This window comes from Haliotis rufescens, unplaced genomic scaffold (genome assembly GCF_023055435.1).
Source record: "Haliotis rufescens isolate VD_foot unplaced genomic scaffold, xgHalRufe1.0.p SCAF_7, whole genome shotgun sequence".
In the NCBI taxonomy this organism is placed as follows: domain Eukaryota; kingdom Metazoa; phylum Mollusca; class Gastropoda; order Lepetellida; family Haliotidae; genus Haliotis; species Haliotis rufescens.
In genome coordinates, this window is record NW_025964361.1 from 57,135,583 (window position 1) to 57,152,829 (window position 17,247).

The following is a 17,247-nucleotide window of genomic DNA, read 5'->3' on the forward strand; positions in this document are numbered from 1 at the left end:
GTAGCTCACTTGATGCAACATATTAATCAGATCTGAAAATTTTGAAGTAAGTATTTACTTTAAATAGCTTTATTCTATCGGATCATTCATGCACAGATTCAGCAAAATAGGCCTTGAGAAGTTGAGCTCATGAGCCAGTGAAAGCGTGCTGACGTATCGGACATTGCCAAACATCAAGGTGAAGGATGCTAGTCACAAGGAGGTGCCAACTCACCACTCTAATCAGCCAGTTGAGTGTGAATGCTGCAGTGGAGTAGTGGGTTCCGTAGTGGAATGGCGGGATCTGATCATGCTCCCACGTCTGGTACCGCTCCTCGAAGTACGCCTTTCGCGTCTCATTCAGAGCTCCGATTGGCTGTCACAGAAATAAAGGGATGTGAACATGATCAACACATTGATACAATGTTAGATTCAGAGTTACCTCCCCTTGACAGTGCTCCCAGCGAAAGATCTTCTATCACATAACGAGCTTTGAAATTCATTAGTGGAGAGCATGATATGTGTGATAAACCAAAACTACCCAATGACCTTATACTGAAACAATATAAATGCACATATTTATTTATCTTTTTAATTCATTTCATTAGTATTGTTTCAATCAGAACAAAATATAATAAGTAAAAGTGTTCAAGATGCTTTAGTTTCTGCAGGCAGTAAAGCAGAAATTGAAGTCATTTTGTTTTTGAACAAAGGTCATGTGAACAATACCAAAAATACACAATCCATTTTGCCTGAAATCAGTCACCACAACTATTTTCTAAAGAAAATGACTTTAATCAAAATATGTGGGTATCGATGCGTGAATGAGTTGGATTAATGATACTTTGGACAGTATGTCAGTTATATCACAGTGTTTTAGCTTGATAAGCAGAGCTCCAGATAAGCTTTTGGTGTCGTGGGTATTTTATCCATGCATTTTAAAATCATTGGGTATCAGTAATTCTATCTGGGTATTCAAATTTCTGTTACCCACTAGTTTTTACACATGTGAGTATTTAAGTGAAATATTTAAAAACACTATTCATCTAGTCCCTGCACACTGGTGTTGTGTGGGTTTGAGAGCTTTATAGGACTCAAAAATACCACGATACTTCCACACGAAAGTGTGATGGCAAATGATCATGATGTAACTGTCATCGTGGAGTTTGGCAAGGTTGACGGAATGCCTGTTTATAATTTCAAAATAAGTTGCTGATTTGCTAATCGCATACGCAGGGTTACTTCACAATATTTTGATGATACGCACAAGTTTTATTTTTGTAGCGTATCTGTAATGTTCGTTGCGTATTTGATACGCTTGGATTTTATTTTACTGCGTATTTCTGCATTTCTGATGCGCATTTTACGCAGATACGCAGCTTATCTTGAGCTCTGTTGATAAGGCTAAAAAAAATAATAGTCTTAGTTCTCAGGCACCGCCAGCATCATCATAAAGTCTGCCACACATTTTGTATACATTTCCTTTTCAAATAGTCCTAATACTTAAAGACAATGCTATCAAATATAGCATGGTGTTGCTTCCCTTGACATAGCGGCAATGTTTGTATTCTCGTTTCTGCAGGAAGGCCCTTTCCCAGGTTGATGGTACACAACTGTTTATTTGGTTACATACTAGTTTGAACAAGCAAAAAATAAAAATACTGCCCACACCATTTTTTCAAAAGTCATTGCCGGAGAACCAATTCGGTATTTTTTTTTAAGCCTAAGGGAGGAAAGCTCAGAGTGAACACACAATCACACGTTTCTGGCACGGCTACGGGAGGCAACTGTGCACAGCAAAATACGGAACATTAGCTGTACACGTGAGTGTGGGTGTCACCTTGGAGAGGTCTCTGTAGTTCGCAGGCTGGCTCAGGTCCAGTTCTTCCGAGTCGTAGTTGACCAGCACCCACGGGAACACTGGGTACTGATTCAGGTCATTGTACGTGCGACCTGCAGCCAACCAACACAATGTTTAGCGATTGTCTAGAATATAATATACCAAGGCATTTGTCTACAAAACTCAATTCATATACAATCATATCAAATAGAAGAACAGCATTACAGTTAAATAAATCATGTCAGCTAAAGATGGAAGGAAAGCCTGCAGTGATGCAGGTCTCAGACATTTACCACTTTGGTGAAACCCACGAGCACAGATAGGTGGTGATTAACCTAGAAACATAATCGGACCAAACCGGGATTCGAAAATACGATCATAGGTTTATACCGAGCCATGCCACCTTCAGTTTGGAAACACTGGCATGGATTTGTTTGTTTGTTGTTTAACGCCGCACTCAGCTATATTTCAGCTATATGACGGCGGTCTGTAAAATAATCGAGTCTGGACCAGACAATCCAGTGATCGACATCATGAGCATCGATCCACGTAATTGGGATCGATGACATGTATCAACCAAGTCAGCGAGCCTGACCACCTGATCCCATTAGTCGCCTTTTACGACAAGCATAGTCGCCTTTTACAGCAAGCATGGGTTGCTGAAGACCTATTCTACCCCGGAATCTTCATGGGTCGGCATGGACATTGAATTAGACGCACGATGACATACCTGCGATGGTGTTGAGGTACATGATGTAGTCGAAGTTGGAGATCTCCCTCCTCTGCCACTTCTGGGTCATAGAGGACAACTTGTACAACTGTTTGCCTGACGCGAGCGACATCCGTCTGGAGAAGGGAAATAACGTGAAGATAATGTCTTTAATATTATTTTTTATTAAATGGCTTACAGACATTTTGGCCTAACATTCAATGTAGGTGGTTAAAATTATTTTTGAAAGCATTCCATGTTAGTACTGCGACTAATGAATAAAAAACAGTGAGTGAGTGAGTGAGTGAGTGAGTGAGTGAGTGAGTGAGTGAGTGAGTGAGTGAGTGAGTGAGTGAGTGAGTGAGTGAGTGAGTGAGTGAGTGAGTGAGTGAGTGAGTCGTGTGTTACTAATTGTCTGGTTTGTATGTCATCTGACGTACTCACCTCGCCTGTGGAAGTCCATATTTTATTCCGACTCCAACACGCGGCAAGGCATTGATGACTTTCTTTACTGTGGCATGGTCAGGGAAAGCAAACATCACAGCGGCTGAAAGGAGAAATAATTCCATTTGTATTGCACTGAGAGGCGTTAGAAGTTGACAGTTACATTACCATCCAACCCTACCAGGTTTGTTTGTGTGTGTGTGTGTGTGTGCGTGCGTGCGTGCGTGCGTGCGTGCGTGCGTGCGTGTGTGTTCGTGTGTGTGTGTGTGTGTGTGTGTGTGTTTACGCCGCACTCAGCAATATTCCAGCTATATCAAGGTGGTCTGTAGATAATCGAGTCTGGATAAGACAATCCAGTGACTGACATCATGAGCATTGACCTAAACCATTGGAATACGATGACATGCATCTACCAAGTCATTGAGCCTCACCACCCATCCAGCTTTTCGCCTCTTTTGACATGCATAGTCGCCTTTAATAGCAAGCATGGGTTGCTGAAGACCTATTTTACCCTGATCTTCACGGGTCCGCTACCAGGTACCTATAGACTGCTGGGTAAACAGAGGCATATTTCGTACAAAGTCATGCAAAGAGACCACACTGCTAGATATTGCAGTTTACTCAGAGACATCAAACAAAGATGAAAACTACTTTGAAACAGTTTTACATTCAAACAGTATGTCAGAAAATGCAGCTAATGAATTAATACAGTATCTAATTTTTGGAAGACCTACAATAAAACATATCTTATCAATTGAAAAAACCCATTGCGTTTTATGTATTTGTGGTATATGCTTGGCACTAATGTTTTCGTGTTGATGAAACGAGTTCTGTAAAGGATTTTATGAACGCTTCAAATACGAGTTGTCTCCCCTTTGACCGCGGTCTGTTTATGCATGTTGGTATGTAAAATGAACTGCATGTTTCTTAATCAATTGACGATACCTACATTCGTTTGATATTGTAATAACTATTCCATTCTACAGGCATGCTTTATCGGAATTGGGATCAATGTAAGCTGTCATTATTATGCATATAAACAAACTTATCAACGAATGCCATCCGTTGGGTGTCACTGGAGTTTTAAAATGAATAAGAGAAATATTGGATACGGGATTTCAAACACATTGAAGTTTGTCGACTTATTGCATCGTAAGACTTTCATTGTTCATATATACATGTACATATTAAACTTAACTTATTTTCAAACCAAGGAACCAGAGTGTCCAAATCTACACGGAATTGTTCATTTATTTATAATAGGTCAGGGTAAATCACTGTAATCGCCACAGTCGTTTGCAACCACACGCGTTAAAGCCGCTCATTTCAAATAGATCAACGGAAGTTTTAACTGAATTCCTTGTGTCGGTACTTCATAGAAAGCCAACATTAAATGTGAAAGCTACTATTAGGTAGACATATGCTTAATATAAAAAGTATGCCATTTATCTATCAGACCGTGCCGTGTTCTGAAGCGCAGCCATGATAAAATGCGTTCGTCACAAAAACAGCGCAACATCGCGTAATGCACCAGGTGAAAACATGATTCCTCTTAGTAACAGATATCCGCACAAAGATCAAAACAGAGTATGTTTAATGGATTACTATGGTAAAAACCCTGTTCAAATATACGCAAAAACGTTGGAGGATTTTAATACCAATTTCGTAAAAAGCACGAGTTTATTTGTTTCAGACTGCATGAAATTAACCTGCGGGCTGTCAATCACTCAATACCACCGACAACCGTAGGCTGAGACGGAGCCAAGTCTGTACATCTTCACACCGCTGCCGCAAGCACCGACTTCCCTTTTCAAGTGTCTTATTCTAACATCAATAAAACCAAGCTTTGATTTCTCAAGCGTCTTGTTGATTACCACACATAATTCGGGATTTTGCTGATGATATTTCCGAAAGCGAACAAACGATCGATTTTGTGACGACCCTTCAAATCATGGGGATTCCGGGTTAGAATAGTTTTTTGTGTCCCCAGAAACCCGTTCTTGACGTAAAAGGCGACTAAATAGATTGGGTGGTCATGTTCGGTGACTTGGTTGATTGCATGTCATCGTACCCTAACGCCGTGGATCGTTGTTCATAATATCAATCAGCAGATTAACTGGCCCTGAGTCGATTATTTACAGACCGCCGCCAAACAGCTGGAATATTGACGAGTACGAGAATCGTCAATATCCCATGTCATACAGTGAATACTAGTTTCATAATCATGTGAATCGTGGTCATATAGATGGATTATTGCTGAGTGCGGCGTTAAACAAACAAACAAACAAACAAAACCATCTGAAATCCCGCAGTACGATCCGTGTTTTTAGGAGTGGATCAAAGTCGTATGCCAAAATTACATTTCAACTGTAATTTAAGAAGGAATAAATAATGCTGACAACAGCTGACATAAACGTTTGTTTGTTGTTTTAACGCGTCACTCAACAATATATTTCAGCAAAACGACGGAGGCCTGAAAATTGCCGAATTAGTCAATCCAGTGATCCATATTGTGAGGAACAATCCACGTCGTCGGATTACACCCAATCAACCAAGGCACCGAGTCCGACCACCCCAATACATTTGCTCGCCACGTACGACCAGCATAGGTTGCTGAAAAGTATTTTAACCCAGAATTACCTACAGGGCACATACACTTTTAACTCACTCACACAACAATAAATATTTACTAAATAATTATATAACAAACTACAACTACAAATATTAAAAATAAAAGCAGCTATATAATTGAAAAAGGCTGGCGCGATATTAAATATGAACTCACTCACTCTTTAACGTTGACAATGACGACGGATAAGCTTTTACCGCGTATACCTATATTAACGTATTCTTTATTAATTACACTGTATACACACCGTTAGCAATGATCCCCCCCCCCCCCCCCCCACACACACACACACACACACACACACGCACACACACACCGAATCTAGACTTCTAAGGTGTGAATTGCAAGAAACTCTTTAATTCCGTGCAAATGGTCTAAACTGCAAACTAGCCAATTAAACCGCCCAGCACACCCAATCCTGCTCTAATCAAGAGTCTAAACTTAATCACACACGTGCACTGCTCCAGTAGAAGAGTTTAAGCACATGTTAAAGAGAATCACAATTAATTTCCTGCGTGGCACGTCTTGTGACGGGGCTCTATATCTATTGACATGGCACCTAGTAGATAAGTGTGTCCCCCCCTGGGGAGCGGTGTCACGCCCGGGGGCTACACGTTCACTGATACCCCCTACAATTGGCCCATACATAAACCACTTCACCGCAAAACATAAACGATTTAAATGACTACATATCCTCCGAACAGTTCGTGTATTGTTTGGTTTGTTGTCGATTTCATTTGATGCAATATGTCAATGTCAATCATGGCTGTCAGATCATAGACATCACGCAAACGGATAATTGTTTAAATGAATTTACCATTATCATTAAAATTATTACTTTGTGTGTACTCATATGATTGTTGTCACAAACAAACTGTATATTTCCGTTCATATGTATTGTATTGTGTTGTATTGTATTATAATGATTGTTAATATCAATATTATTATTATTATTATTATTGACTAAGTTGTACTGCTACAACAGGATAAATGAAAGTCTAACGATGCACCAAGTCCACAAATTTCCCAGTGTTTGAAAGCCATTATCATTAATATCGTTTATTCTAACATTTTAAAATCCTAGCGACATACAACGCCGGGCAATTGTATCCGGTTGATAATTTTGTTTATGTGCATATAAATGACAGCTTACATTCAACACATTTCAGATAAAGCATGCCTGTGAATATTTCCTCAATATCTGACACCGTTTCCATGTTCCTGTCATCATACCAAGGGGCAGTATTAATGCGCAAAGCTAAGCATGTCCGCCTGAATGATGAACACATTGACATAATATGCGCACCAACACAAGCCCAGTCAAACCGGCATCCAGCGAGAACGTATACAAATATTTTGGGGCAATACAAAAATTAGACAAACTAGTTTGGGAATAAATCCGGCACAACCTTCATTGATATCCTAACTGAAGGTTATCTGCAAAGTCTTCGAGGTCGTTTATGATAAATATTGCGGAAAGACGTCATATACTTTTTTCTTATGTAAAACAAACGGTAGGTTGTACCGTACGAGGAAGTTAATTATTAATTCATTTTATATTATGTTCAGAAGTGACATTTTAATCCTCTTGTATTCATTGACTCGTGTTGACATGTCAAATTTCTGGTAATAATCTGTAATTAGATACTCTGAGTCGGTAAGAAAACAGAGCGGGGAGTTATAACCGATTATAGACAGTGATCTGTCCAAGTGTACATGTGCAAATATGTTCAAACAGGATTCATGACTTTCACCTTGGAATTATTACAAATTATGACAAGTCAGAGCTGTTCTTTCACGAGGATACCTGTGGATGTTAAGTTTGTTACGCCTGGTCCGATGTAGTTATTTTTATCCCACCTGGTAGTGAATTATTAATTCTGGGAAACGCGTATGTGTTACTCAAAGTGTGCATTCACGAGGAACTGTACGCACACTCGTCCGTTTGTGGAGCATCGAATGTTTACCTGCAATAACGCCTGTCATTTAACAACATACTGAGGTAATATAATACCTAATAATAATATAATACCTAATAATATAATATAATATAATATAATATAATATAATATAATATAATATAATATAATATAATATAATATAATATAATATAATATAATATAATATAATATTCAACTGCCTAGTCGGGCATCCTTCCTTTAAAATATTTCTTGATTTTATTATGCAATTTTTTTACATGTTGTATATTGATTTTGTAATTATGAGCAGTGTTAGTATAAACATTTACTTCCCTGTTTACTGATCTCCGTCCCTGTATTAATTATTTTGGAAACAGTTACTTAAACGTGCCACATGTTCTTTCGCTTTAATAAAAGTGTACGTATTACATGTGCGTGCATATTTCAAAATGGAAATCTGGAATAATATTTACTCGTTATGCTCTCCGTGATGTCCTAGCTTACTACGTGATTGATATATCTGTATTTTGATGACACGTGCAAGATATATGTTCGCATGTTCAATATGTGCGTGTGTGAGAGTGCCGTACTTCTGTTGGACATGAAGATCTCGATGCCCACGTTCTGCAGCAGGTATCGTCGTGAGAAGATGGCGCGTATTTCGGTGAAGTTCCATTTCCCATGCAGCTGATCCACATAGGCCAGAACCTGTGAAATAAACACCTGGATTTACTAACTAGGTTTATGGTGAGGCGATCTTATTGACAACAATAGCTTCACCTGCATAGCGGACAGCTGAAACAAAATGAACCATGAACTGCTCGCTCCAAGCTACATGACCGTACAACGCCGACTCGTTTCAACTCTACAGGAATGTTAAAATACAACTTTCTCTGAAACCAGGCGTGGGGTGAATATCAATCACAATTTAATGATATTCAGTTTCTTTTGAAAATAAATTGATATTCAGCAATTATTTTCCCACGTATATTTTTAAAGATGAGAAAGCATATAATGAAGTGAACCAGATGTATGATCCATCATGTCGTAAAATGGTTAGCATGGTTGAAACAGATTGATAATCTGAAATAAAACGAAATATTAATTTAAATAGTAACTATTGTAACGCTATCTTCACTGATCTTGGCATTATGCTTCTGCGTGAATTAAAACTGGTGCAGGGAAACTGGTCACTAACTGTACGTGAAACAGACTAATTGTTTCGAACATCATACGAAAATATTTATAAAGACGTTTGCAATATGAAAATAATCATTATATTCACTAGTGCTACCTTTTCAAATGTAAGATTTAGCAATAATAAACACAAGCAAGAAAGCAAGCAAGCAAGCAAGCATGTGAATCCAACATGAGTCTCCGTTAAAAGTACAATTCATCCGTTTTAAAAACTAAATGTTCCAACACTGCCCTGATATGAATAAAGGTGTATGTAAGTACCTCTGTACAGTACAATACAGTTTAACTATATATTTATGAATTTTTATTCCCAAAAATAAATTCCATGAAAATTGCATACAAATACACATTGTGTAAAGTTTTGATATTTGTCCAATTTGCCATTGGTTGTTAATATTTTGTATAAAAAGTAAAAAATTTCATAAAACATAGAACTGAAATTAAAATATATTTCCCTTTTCAAATTAAACTTTCAAAATATTTACTTATAAAGTAAGTCGTAGGAAAGCAGCCTTCAATACGGGGTAGAATTACACATGCTGCCCCGCCACATTCTTTGGTAGACAACGTCCTTCATTGCTTAATAACCTAGTGTCGCTTGTATTAACATTACGACTTTTTTATTGGTCACAATTCTACTTAAATCACCTCTTCCGCTACTACTCTTTAATTAAATTTGTTAAAACGAAATTATCTTCGTGGAATAACTCGGCGGTCATAGTTAGACGGGTAATTTTCCGAATGACTAAAATGTCCAGCATAACGAGAGTGCATCGGCTCGTGAGATTCCGGTTAATGTCGGAGATACACGCCAGAAATTGGTCCAAGATGTGCTTTCCGACAACTTCCTGGCCCGCTTGCATTCTGAGATAAGATGGCGACATGTTCGTCGTTAATTTAATACGTCGCGTTCCCTGGAAATGAAGATAAACACAGAATACAAAATATGAAAGTAACTGCACTTATTGTGTAACATGTTTACAGAGAAACTTATGACATGATTATCCGAACTCTCATATTTGTATTTTCATTTTTTAAACTTCCCCAAAGCAGTGAATGGGCATACGATCAAATTTCAGTGTTATTTGTGACTTGGCTGTCCCGTCTGGTGGGTTATTTCTTTAGGGCGTTAAATCACAAAAGTGAACAAGCATAATTATTACCTAAGTACACGAGCAAATGCATTTACGGTAAATTTAAAGGCATCTAATTCACCAGCGTATCGTATTTCGTTTGAATTTAGAAAGCCTCTATTTAGTTTCCAATAAAGACATACACACATCACCTCAAGAAATAAATATAGTCCCGAATTGTCAATAAATAAAATGATTCTTAAGGAGTTCAAGACAATATAATCATGACTTATCAAATTCCTTTAGTCAGGTATGATAAAACCTTTTGCGTCTAAATAACTTATATTGTAATCACAATTATTTCTCTTAAATTCCGTCAGTATTTTCGAACCAAACAATACCAGTAACACTTGATATAGCTATTATACAACCACTAGACTCGCTAATTGCTGTAATAATTTCATGTGTCAATCAGATATCCCAGATGGAATGTCTTGAGTAAACGACCCGTGACGTCACTGGTGAGCGTGCGGCAACATTTGTCAACAAGGGTCATTTTGACATCCCCGAGACACATGGCGGACAGGCGGGAATACGTCATGCAAGTGTATCTGTCGTCCGTGGCACGCGGAGCATGCGCGCTAATTTATGGGGATATTAACTACCCGAACCAACACGGTAATTTCTGTTTACCACATGGGTAATGAATCTTGAAGCCATACTAATTTATCAACATGCCAGTAATATTAAATAATTAATGTATTCCATGGGAGTACTGTCGTCAAACTTGAACATCGTTTTGATCTGATCAAGTAGGGAACATCTTTCATTCGAACCACCACTTTTCCCGGATAATTAGCAGTTATAATAATAAATATAATAATAAATATAATAACAAAAATAAAACAGTGAAATAAAAGGTTCCACATTTAACTTTATAAAGATAATGTATTTGAATAAGGAATTGAATTACATGCATAAACAGTGATTTCTGTGTAAGTTCATGTTAACTAATAGTAACACATCCCTTCAGCTGTATGCGTTACAGCTTCGCGATGCTATCAGATGCTATCTCTCCATGTATACTCAGTTACTGATAGGGGCATAGAACAATTCTTCCAGGACACGAATACGTAATTACACAGAAACATATCAATATTCTTATCAAAAGCTGAGTGGTATATATTTAACATAAAAGTCGATGTTTTTGCCTGGAACGTGTTACGCTAGAGACCATATACCGAGTGATGGTCTCTGGCCACATCTCAAAGACTTCAAATTCATACCTTTAATGACAAATAGTATGAAGCATCAATATTGTTATCAAAAGTTGAGTAGTATATATTTACCATTCAGTATTAACTTAAATATTTGGATGAGGATCTGTTACATGTACCGTAGGCACTCTGGCGGGACATGGATTTTAACAGTATATATGTACCATATATATATATATACACTCCATGTAAAACACATATCCTGTCAAAGCGCTAACCATACGTGTTTAAGATTTCAAACCTATATTATTAACAGGGCGTCACCATTTGAAATATTTCAGTAAACTTACTACAAAAAATTAAGTTCATATCGCAGAATAATGTATGATCGAATAATGAAGAAATCCTGATCCGAATTTCATAATGCCATATGGACAATATATGAGGGCACGTTTGAAACTGATCTAGTCGCTTGTCCTTGCGTGCAACTTAAACCCTGCATCATGGGATTACCCGTATGACGAATATCATATCAGAAAAAGGGGAAAATCGATAGGGATCCCTCGCCATAAATCTCAAGGCAGTCATTTTCATACTGATCGCTGGAGCTTTAAATTGCGTGACGTCCACGATCAAACCTATGCCAAAGCGATGTGACATTCTAACGAAAATATGGAGGATAAAGAGTGTTCAACTCGTCCATAATTTATCATTTTTGTTCAAATTTCATGGTAATGAATTTAAATTACAAAATAGCGGAGAGAAAGTTATCGGAGTGGGAAAATTACCACGAGGAATAGAACACCAGCGTTAGGTGCTCGCGTGGTCATTTCAAGCCTTGCCAAACACAGGGGAGGGAATATGAACGAGATTGGCTTGTTCTGGAACGAGCAAACTCTCCAAGGGATTCCCCATGTCTCGGTCCCCTGAGTCTTTGAGGGGGATACATTGCGGCAAATGGAAGTCGTAATTTAGCCAGGCCATGTGCCGCTACAACGATCGACCCGCCTTTATGTACAGAGGCCCCGAGATGATCAAATTAGGCCGTGTTACGATTTTCTTGACTGACCCTTTTGCCAACCGCAGCACAAGCGCTTAATCAAATCACCCTGGGATAATCACATTATGCAATGATCAAGGCTGTTTAATTTTTAATGATAACGACGTGACTGAGCAAAATGCACTCTCTTTCTCATTACCGTAATAGTTGGGCCCTTTCCTAATCAAATATTTATGTAGAATTGTGGAAATCGATCCCAGCTACTTTTTGACTTGGCAGAGCAACATGACAAGGGTAGGGATCACTTGAACCTTTAGGGCCCTGCACACAGGGATATGTTTCGGTTAGTTACAGATTTGTGGTCCCACGAGGTTTCCGTAAATATCAAAAACACCAATTTTGTTTCATAATTCGCGAGCAACCCGCGGTGGCGATTTCTTAAAGCGTAAGAATAATTGCGCCTGGGAAATAAATCTTAATAGCCGAATAAGCCATCTGATTTTTATTGCTAGTAATTATTTTGTTGAACCCCGCCCATTAATTATATCACGAATTTCAAGAGGTTAAATCATGCAGTAGCATCTATGCGCATGACATATAATTTTTTACTGATTGATATTTTTGTACATTTAATAAATTATTGTTTATAAAATACTCAAATACGTTTTTATAATGTAATACAAACCGCTCCAAAACATAAACTACACTAAATTAATTTCTGTTCTGTTTAACATGCAAAACAGCAGGCTCCTACAAAAAACAAACATGGTTTTAAATTATAACAATAATTCCACTCGGCAGCGACATTTATCCATATAATTAAATACCACAACCAACATTATTTACCAAATAAAATATTTTTTAACAAGACTGCGGGCTTCTGTATATACATAGCAGCATACTGCACGTTGTTTTCGAATCAATTACGGCGTCAGGCCCTGGCTTGTCAGAACGTATATACTGTGACACAGGAGGCCTGACGAATCTCGTGGTGATACCGCAAGTTAGCATCGCCAGGTGATTCAGCAGCAGACACGCGTCCATTTCACTCTCGCTTGTAAGACACAGATGCAATCTTTATATATAAAAAAAATAACAAAAACTCTTTTTACAATTTCCCTTCCATAATATAATTGCTTTGGATATTTCAATGTAAACATATCGGTTCGTGTACATGTTATATATACGATAGTCATCGTTTCAATTGTTTCTTTCCAGATTAGAGGAATTTCGATTGAAAGATCAGCTGACTCATATTTTTAAACACTTATAAAATCACAAACTTTCATCATTTTGTCAAGATAAAAGTTTATCTGAAAGTGCACTTGAACGACACCATGTCTGGGAACAACAGTTTATAACATAATTTATCTTTCAAGAAAATAGGTTTTCCTTTTCACAATTAATTAAATTAAAGTATAAGGTACAAAACTGTCTGAAACTGATAACGCGTCTACAAAATATAAATCTTCATCTGAAGATGCACCCTCAGGACCGGATCCGATTGTTCATGAAAAATAGTTAATTTTCCCCGAGTGATGTCGTGTTGAATGATTAAAATGTACAGAATTTTGGTTTCAGGCTAAAAGCAGGCTTGAATTGAATATCAACACGCATCTGTAGATAGTGTTTCTCTTGCATGACTTACAAAATCCTCAACGTTATATATCTTGTTTGTCACATAGTATTCATAAAGTAATTTATTTGTACAAGACTGCACGAAAAGAAGACTTAGGACTTAACTTTGTTTCTGTTCTCGGTCTCTTGTGGGTGTATAAGTTCAATAAATTGTATCTTCGTCTCAGAATAGCAAAGAAACCATAGAATATCATAGACACCAGACAGCAAACCAAGCGGCTTTCATCGCGCCTTTCCGCTAAGAGTACATGATATATAACCTCTTGCAGTCATGGGAAGCATCCTCACACACAAACCATGTGTTTTTACTATAATCAGTTATATATATATTATCATGCACAATAAATGCTTGTTTATTCCTATGTCAAGTAAACACAAGAAGGAAAACACACAGCCGAGTATCCAATATAATGCAGGATTTTTTGTTTGTTTATTGCAGTCAGCAATATTCCGGCTATAAGACATCGGTCTTTAAATAATCGAGTCTGGACCAGACAATCAAGTGATTGGCATCATGACCATCGATCTACGCAATTGGGATACGATGACATGCATCAACCAAGTCAGCGAGCCTGACCACCCGATCCCGTTAGTCGCATCTGAGAGCAAGCATAGGTTGCTGAAGACCTATTCTTCTCCTGGATCTTCACGGGTCGATATAATGCATGGTTATGCTTTTGTACATATTTTGGGCTGGATGCCATATACAGAATATGACTGTCTATCTGATATTCCATGTTTTATAAGAGAAGAGTCAAGAATTCTTACTGTACGGAACCGTTCCATTAGGCAGGGTACAAACTAGCTACATTTGGGAGAATCAAAAGTTGAAACTGAACCAACATAGTGGTCACTGTAATCTACATGTACTTGAACTAATACTCTGCAAGATGTGGTTGTCTCTGCGGGTATATTCCATCCAATGTGAGCCACGTTGAAACAATTATCTTACATTTCAGCGCTGTCAAAACAATGTGAGTGTGTAACGGTGACGTCCTTGACAGCACGTGTTGAAATGTACAGCGGTCATCACCTGTGGACGCGGGGAATAGCGCGTGAGCTTTTGCGCCATCCCCACGGCCACCTTGAAAGCTGACCCCGTGGATCTCTCATCGTGTCAAGAACTGCTCGTGAGATATTGCTTCATTGTTTGAAAGCAGAGGAATAATTCTGATTAAATCGGACCCACGTGGGATAAACATGTCCCGTCACGGGCCAGGTATAGGAATGTCAAAGTGCGGACAGTTACTCCGGACACTAACTGACCATTCACCCCCCACGGGCTATAACATCTACCCCCGGGCTCAACACGGACGGGGCACAGATACACGGGCCATGCGAGATTAGAGACCTCGTTAATCCACATGCCAAGCAATAAACATGACAAAACTCTTTTACCCAGCCACTCATCACATCGTCAATTCAGGTAAACTCTCAATAAACTGGGGGGTGGGGTGGGGGGCTTGTCAAAAAGCTTAAAACGATATAACGATATATATGATCATACTTTTGCAATTTCGAAATAAATATTTTTTTACTGTTTTCAATTAATAAAAATCGTGAACAGCATTTTACAACTAATCAAAATACCGTTAATATTGGTAAAATGAAAACATACTTAATTCATAAGCCACAACACTCGAAACCAAAAGAAAGCGAGGATTGTGATGCCTTCACTGATACCCCTCGTGGCCTTTAGATTTCTCATGTAAACTTATGTTTGTCTTAGCTCATTTGATGATCTTGTAAATGACTACTTACGTGCTCTACATCATTATTATCACAATCTATGGTTACAGAAATGTTCACAAGTATGTAAAACGATGTCTATCACGACCTCGTGGTAGTCGGTTGTTATTGTCTAAACGGATATCTCCGCCCGACACACGCAGCCGCGGCTTAAACAAATATACAATACATCTACTTGTTACATACAAACGTCACACTCTCTTTACTAACCGCAGGTGGAGGGAACCGGGCTGGAAATATCGTTCCAGCATCTATACTTGAAGAATGTGAGCAAAAATACTTCAAATATAACCGAAGAAAATATATTGATTTACGAGTCCATGATTGCATAAGTTTGTGATCCTTCACAAACCGCTTGGTGTTCACGTCAGATTTCTCCAAATGTAATCTAATGTTATGCTAAGTAAGGCGTTCACAATTTCGAACGAAATCGTTGTTTGGTAAAACTGAATTGATGTCCTCCTCCTAATCTTAACGAAATAAATAGACAGCGACTTGAATGATATATTCTAAAATACCAAATGAGTCTGGTGATACATAGCAGTTTAGTCATGCACCATGACCGTGAAATATATTTATTTTATGGAAACGTATAAAAAAGCAAGTCCAGCCAGCTCTAGCTAGCTCTATTCCACACGAATCAGCATAGGGAAATTGTTTTTGTTGTTTTTTGAGTCAAGAAGGGTATTGTGTGATATAAGATTTCATAGACTAAATGTTAGTCTAATAGCAGGTGGACTGAAGGTGTCGTTGTCGGCACAGGTACTACAGATACGTACCCCAGGTACGTTTCTGTATACAGAAATGTACCCTAGTCAAAACCAGAATACCGAAAGGTACTCAGGATGAGCTAAGACTAAATATTCATTATCAAAATATACTACTAAAAATAAGCTTAAGAACACCCGATTTTTTCATACGACTATATAGTTAATCTGTGATGTCTACACTTTTTTTGAGTAGTATGAATGCACCCATCATCCGTCAGGCAAAAAGGGGAGAAAGTCACATGTACACTTTACGCAAATGCTATTTACTTTATCTAACTTATCTAGCTTGGGTAACGGATTTCATATTAACTCAAATGCGCAAAATTAGACGTTCAAAGAAATAATTGTATAAAACCTTTCTATTTTCTTCATCAACTTACTCTAAAATGGAACCGTTATTTTCTATAAAATTAATTTATTTACAATGCATACACAAAGCCTCAGATATTGTAACAAATATTCTTTGTAATATATGACGTCATCGTCATAGAACGGCCAGTCTCAATCACCCACCGAAATAGATCCAATAGGGCGTGTGGCAAAATAGCGGTGAAATTGTATGAATAGAGCAGTTATGACACTAGGTGTTCGCGAAACAGGTAAGCATGCACTGTAAGTGGTGTCTCCGGAACAAAGCTGAATGACTGACTGATAATTCGAACAAGAACATTTCACTGAGAGAGGTTCTTTATAAGACGTGTATGTTATATCAACTTGTAAGCTACAATGCATACAAAAAAATGATAAAAGTGTAAATGGGCAAGGAAAGGAATATAAGGATATATAAATTAAAAACAAGTCACGGATGTAATGAACAAGCTTTAAAATGATACATTTTTTAATGAAATAGCAAACGCCGGCAAAATGTTTTAAAAAAAAAAAAAGTTGCCGACCAACATAGTAGTCCTGTACCATGACTATATAATCTATGTATTTGATGAAACAAAATCTATTTAGATTTTAAAATAGCAAGTCTATAGTTCTATTTTACATCAGCACCGACAAAAAAGAACAGAATTTAGAGGAGAGAGTGTACTGTGTAAAAAATGTCACAGTCCACATGTTAGTCTACCAATATGGCTA

At 37.8% G+C, this 17,247-nt stretch overlaps 1 protein-coding gene across 6 annotated transcripts in view; it reads right to left on the reverse strand.

Moving 5' to 3' along the window:
• The window catches only part of LOC124122199 (neurobeachin-like), a 244,798-nt gene that overhangs the window by 23,206 nt on the left and 204,345 nt on the right, over nt 1-17,247 (reverse strand). For all 6 annotated transcript variants that reach the window (XM_048387655.1, XM_048387658.1, XM_048387659.1 and 3 more), the window contains 5 exons: nt 8,111-8,228; nt 2,973-3,075; nt 2,550-2,665; nt 1,820-1,932; nt 215-355 (listed from right to left, as the gene is read on the reverse strand). In XM_048387655.1, the coding sequence (XP_048243612.1) occupies nt 215-355; nt 1,820-1,932; nt 2,550-2,665; nt 2,973-3,075; nt 8,111-8,228 (591 nt within the window). The remainder of the gene's footprint in view (nt 1-214; nt 356-1,819; nt 1,933-2,549; nt 2,666-2,972; nt 3,076-8,110; nt 8,229-17,247) is intronic.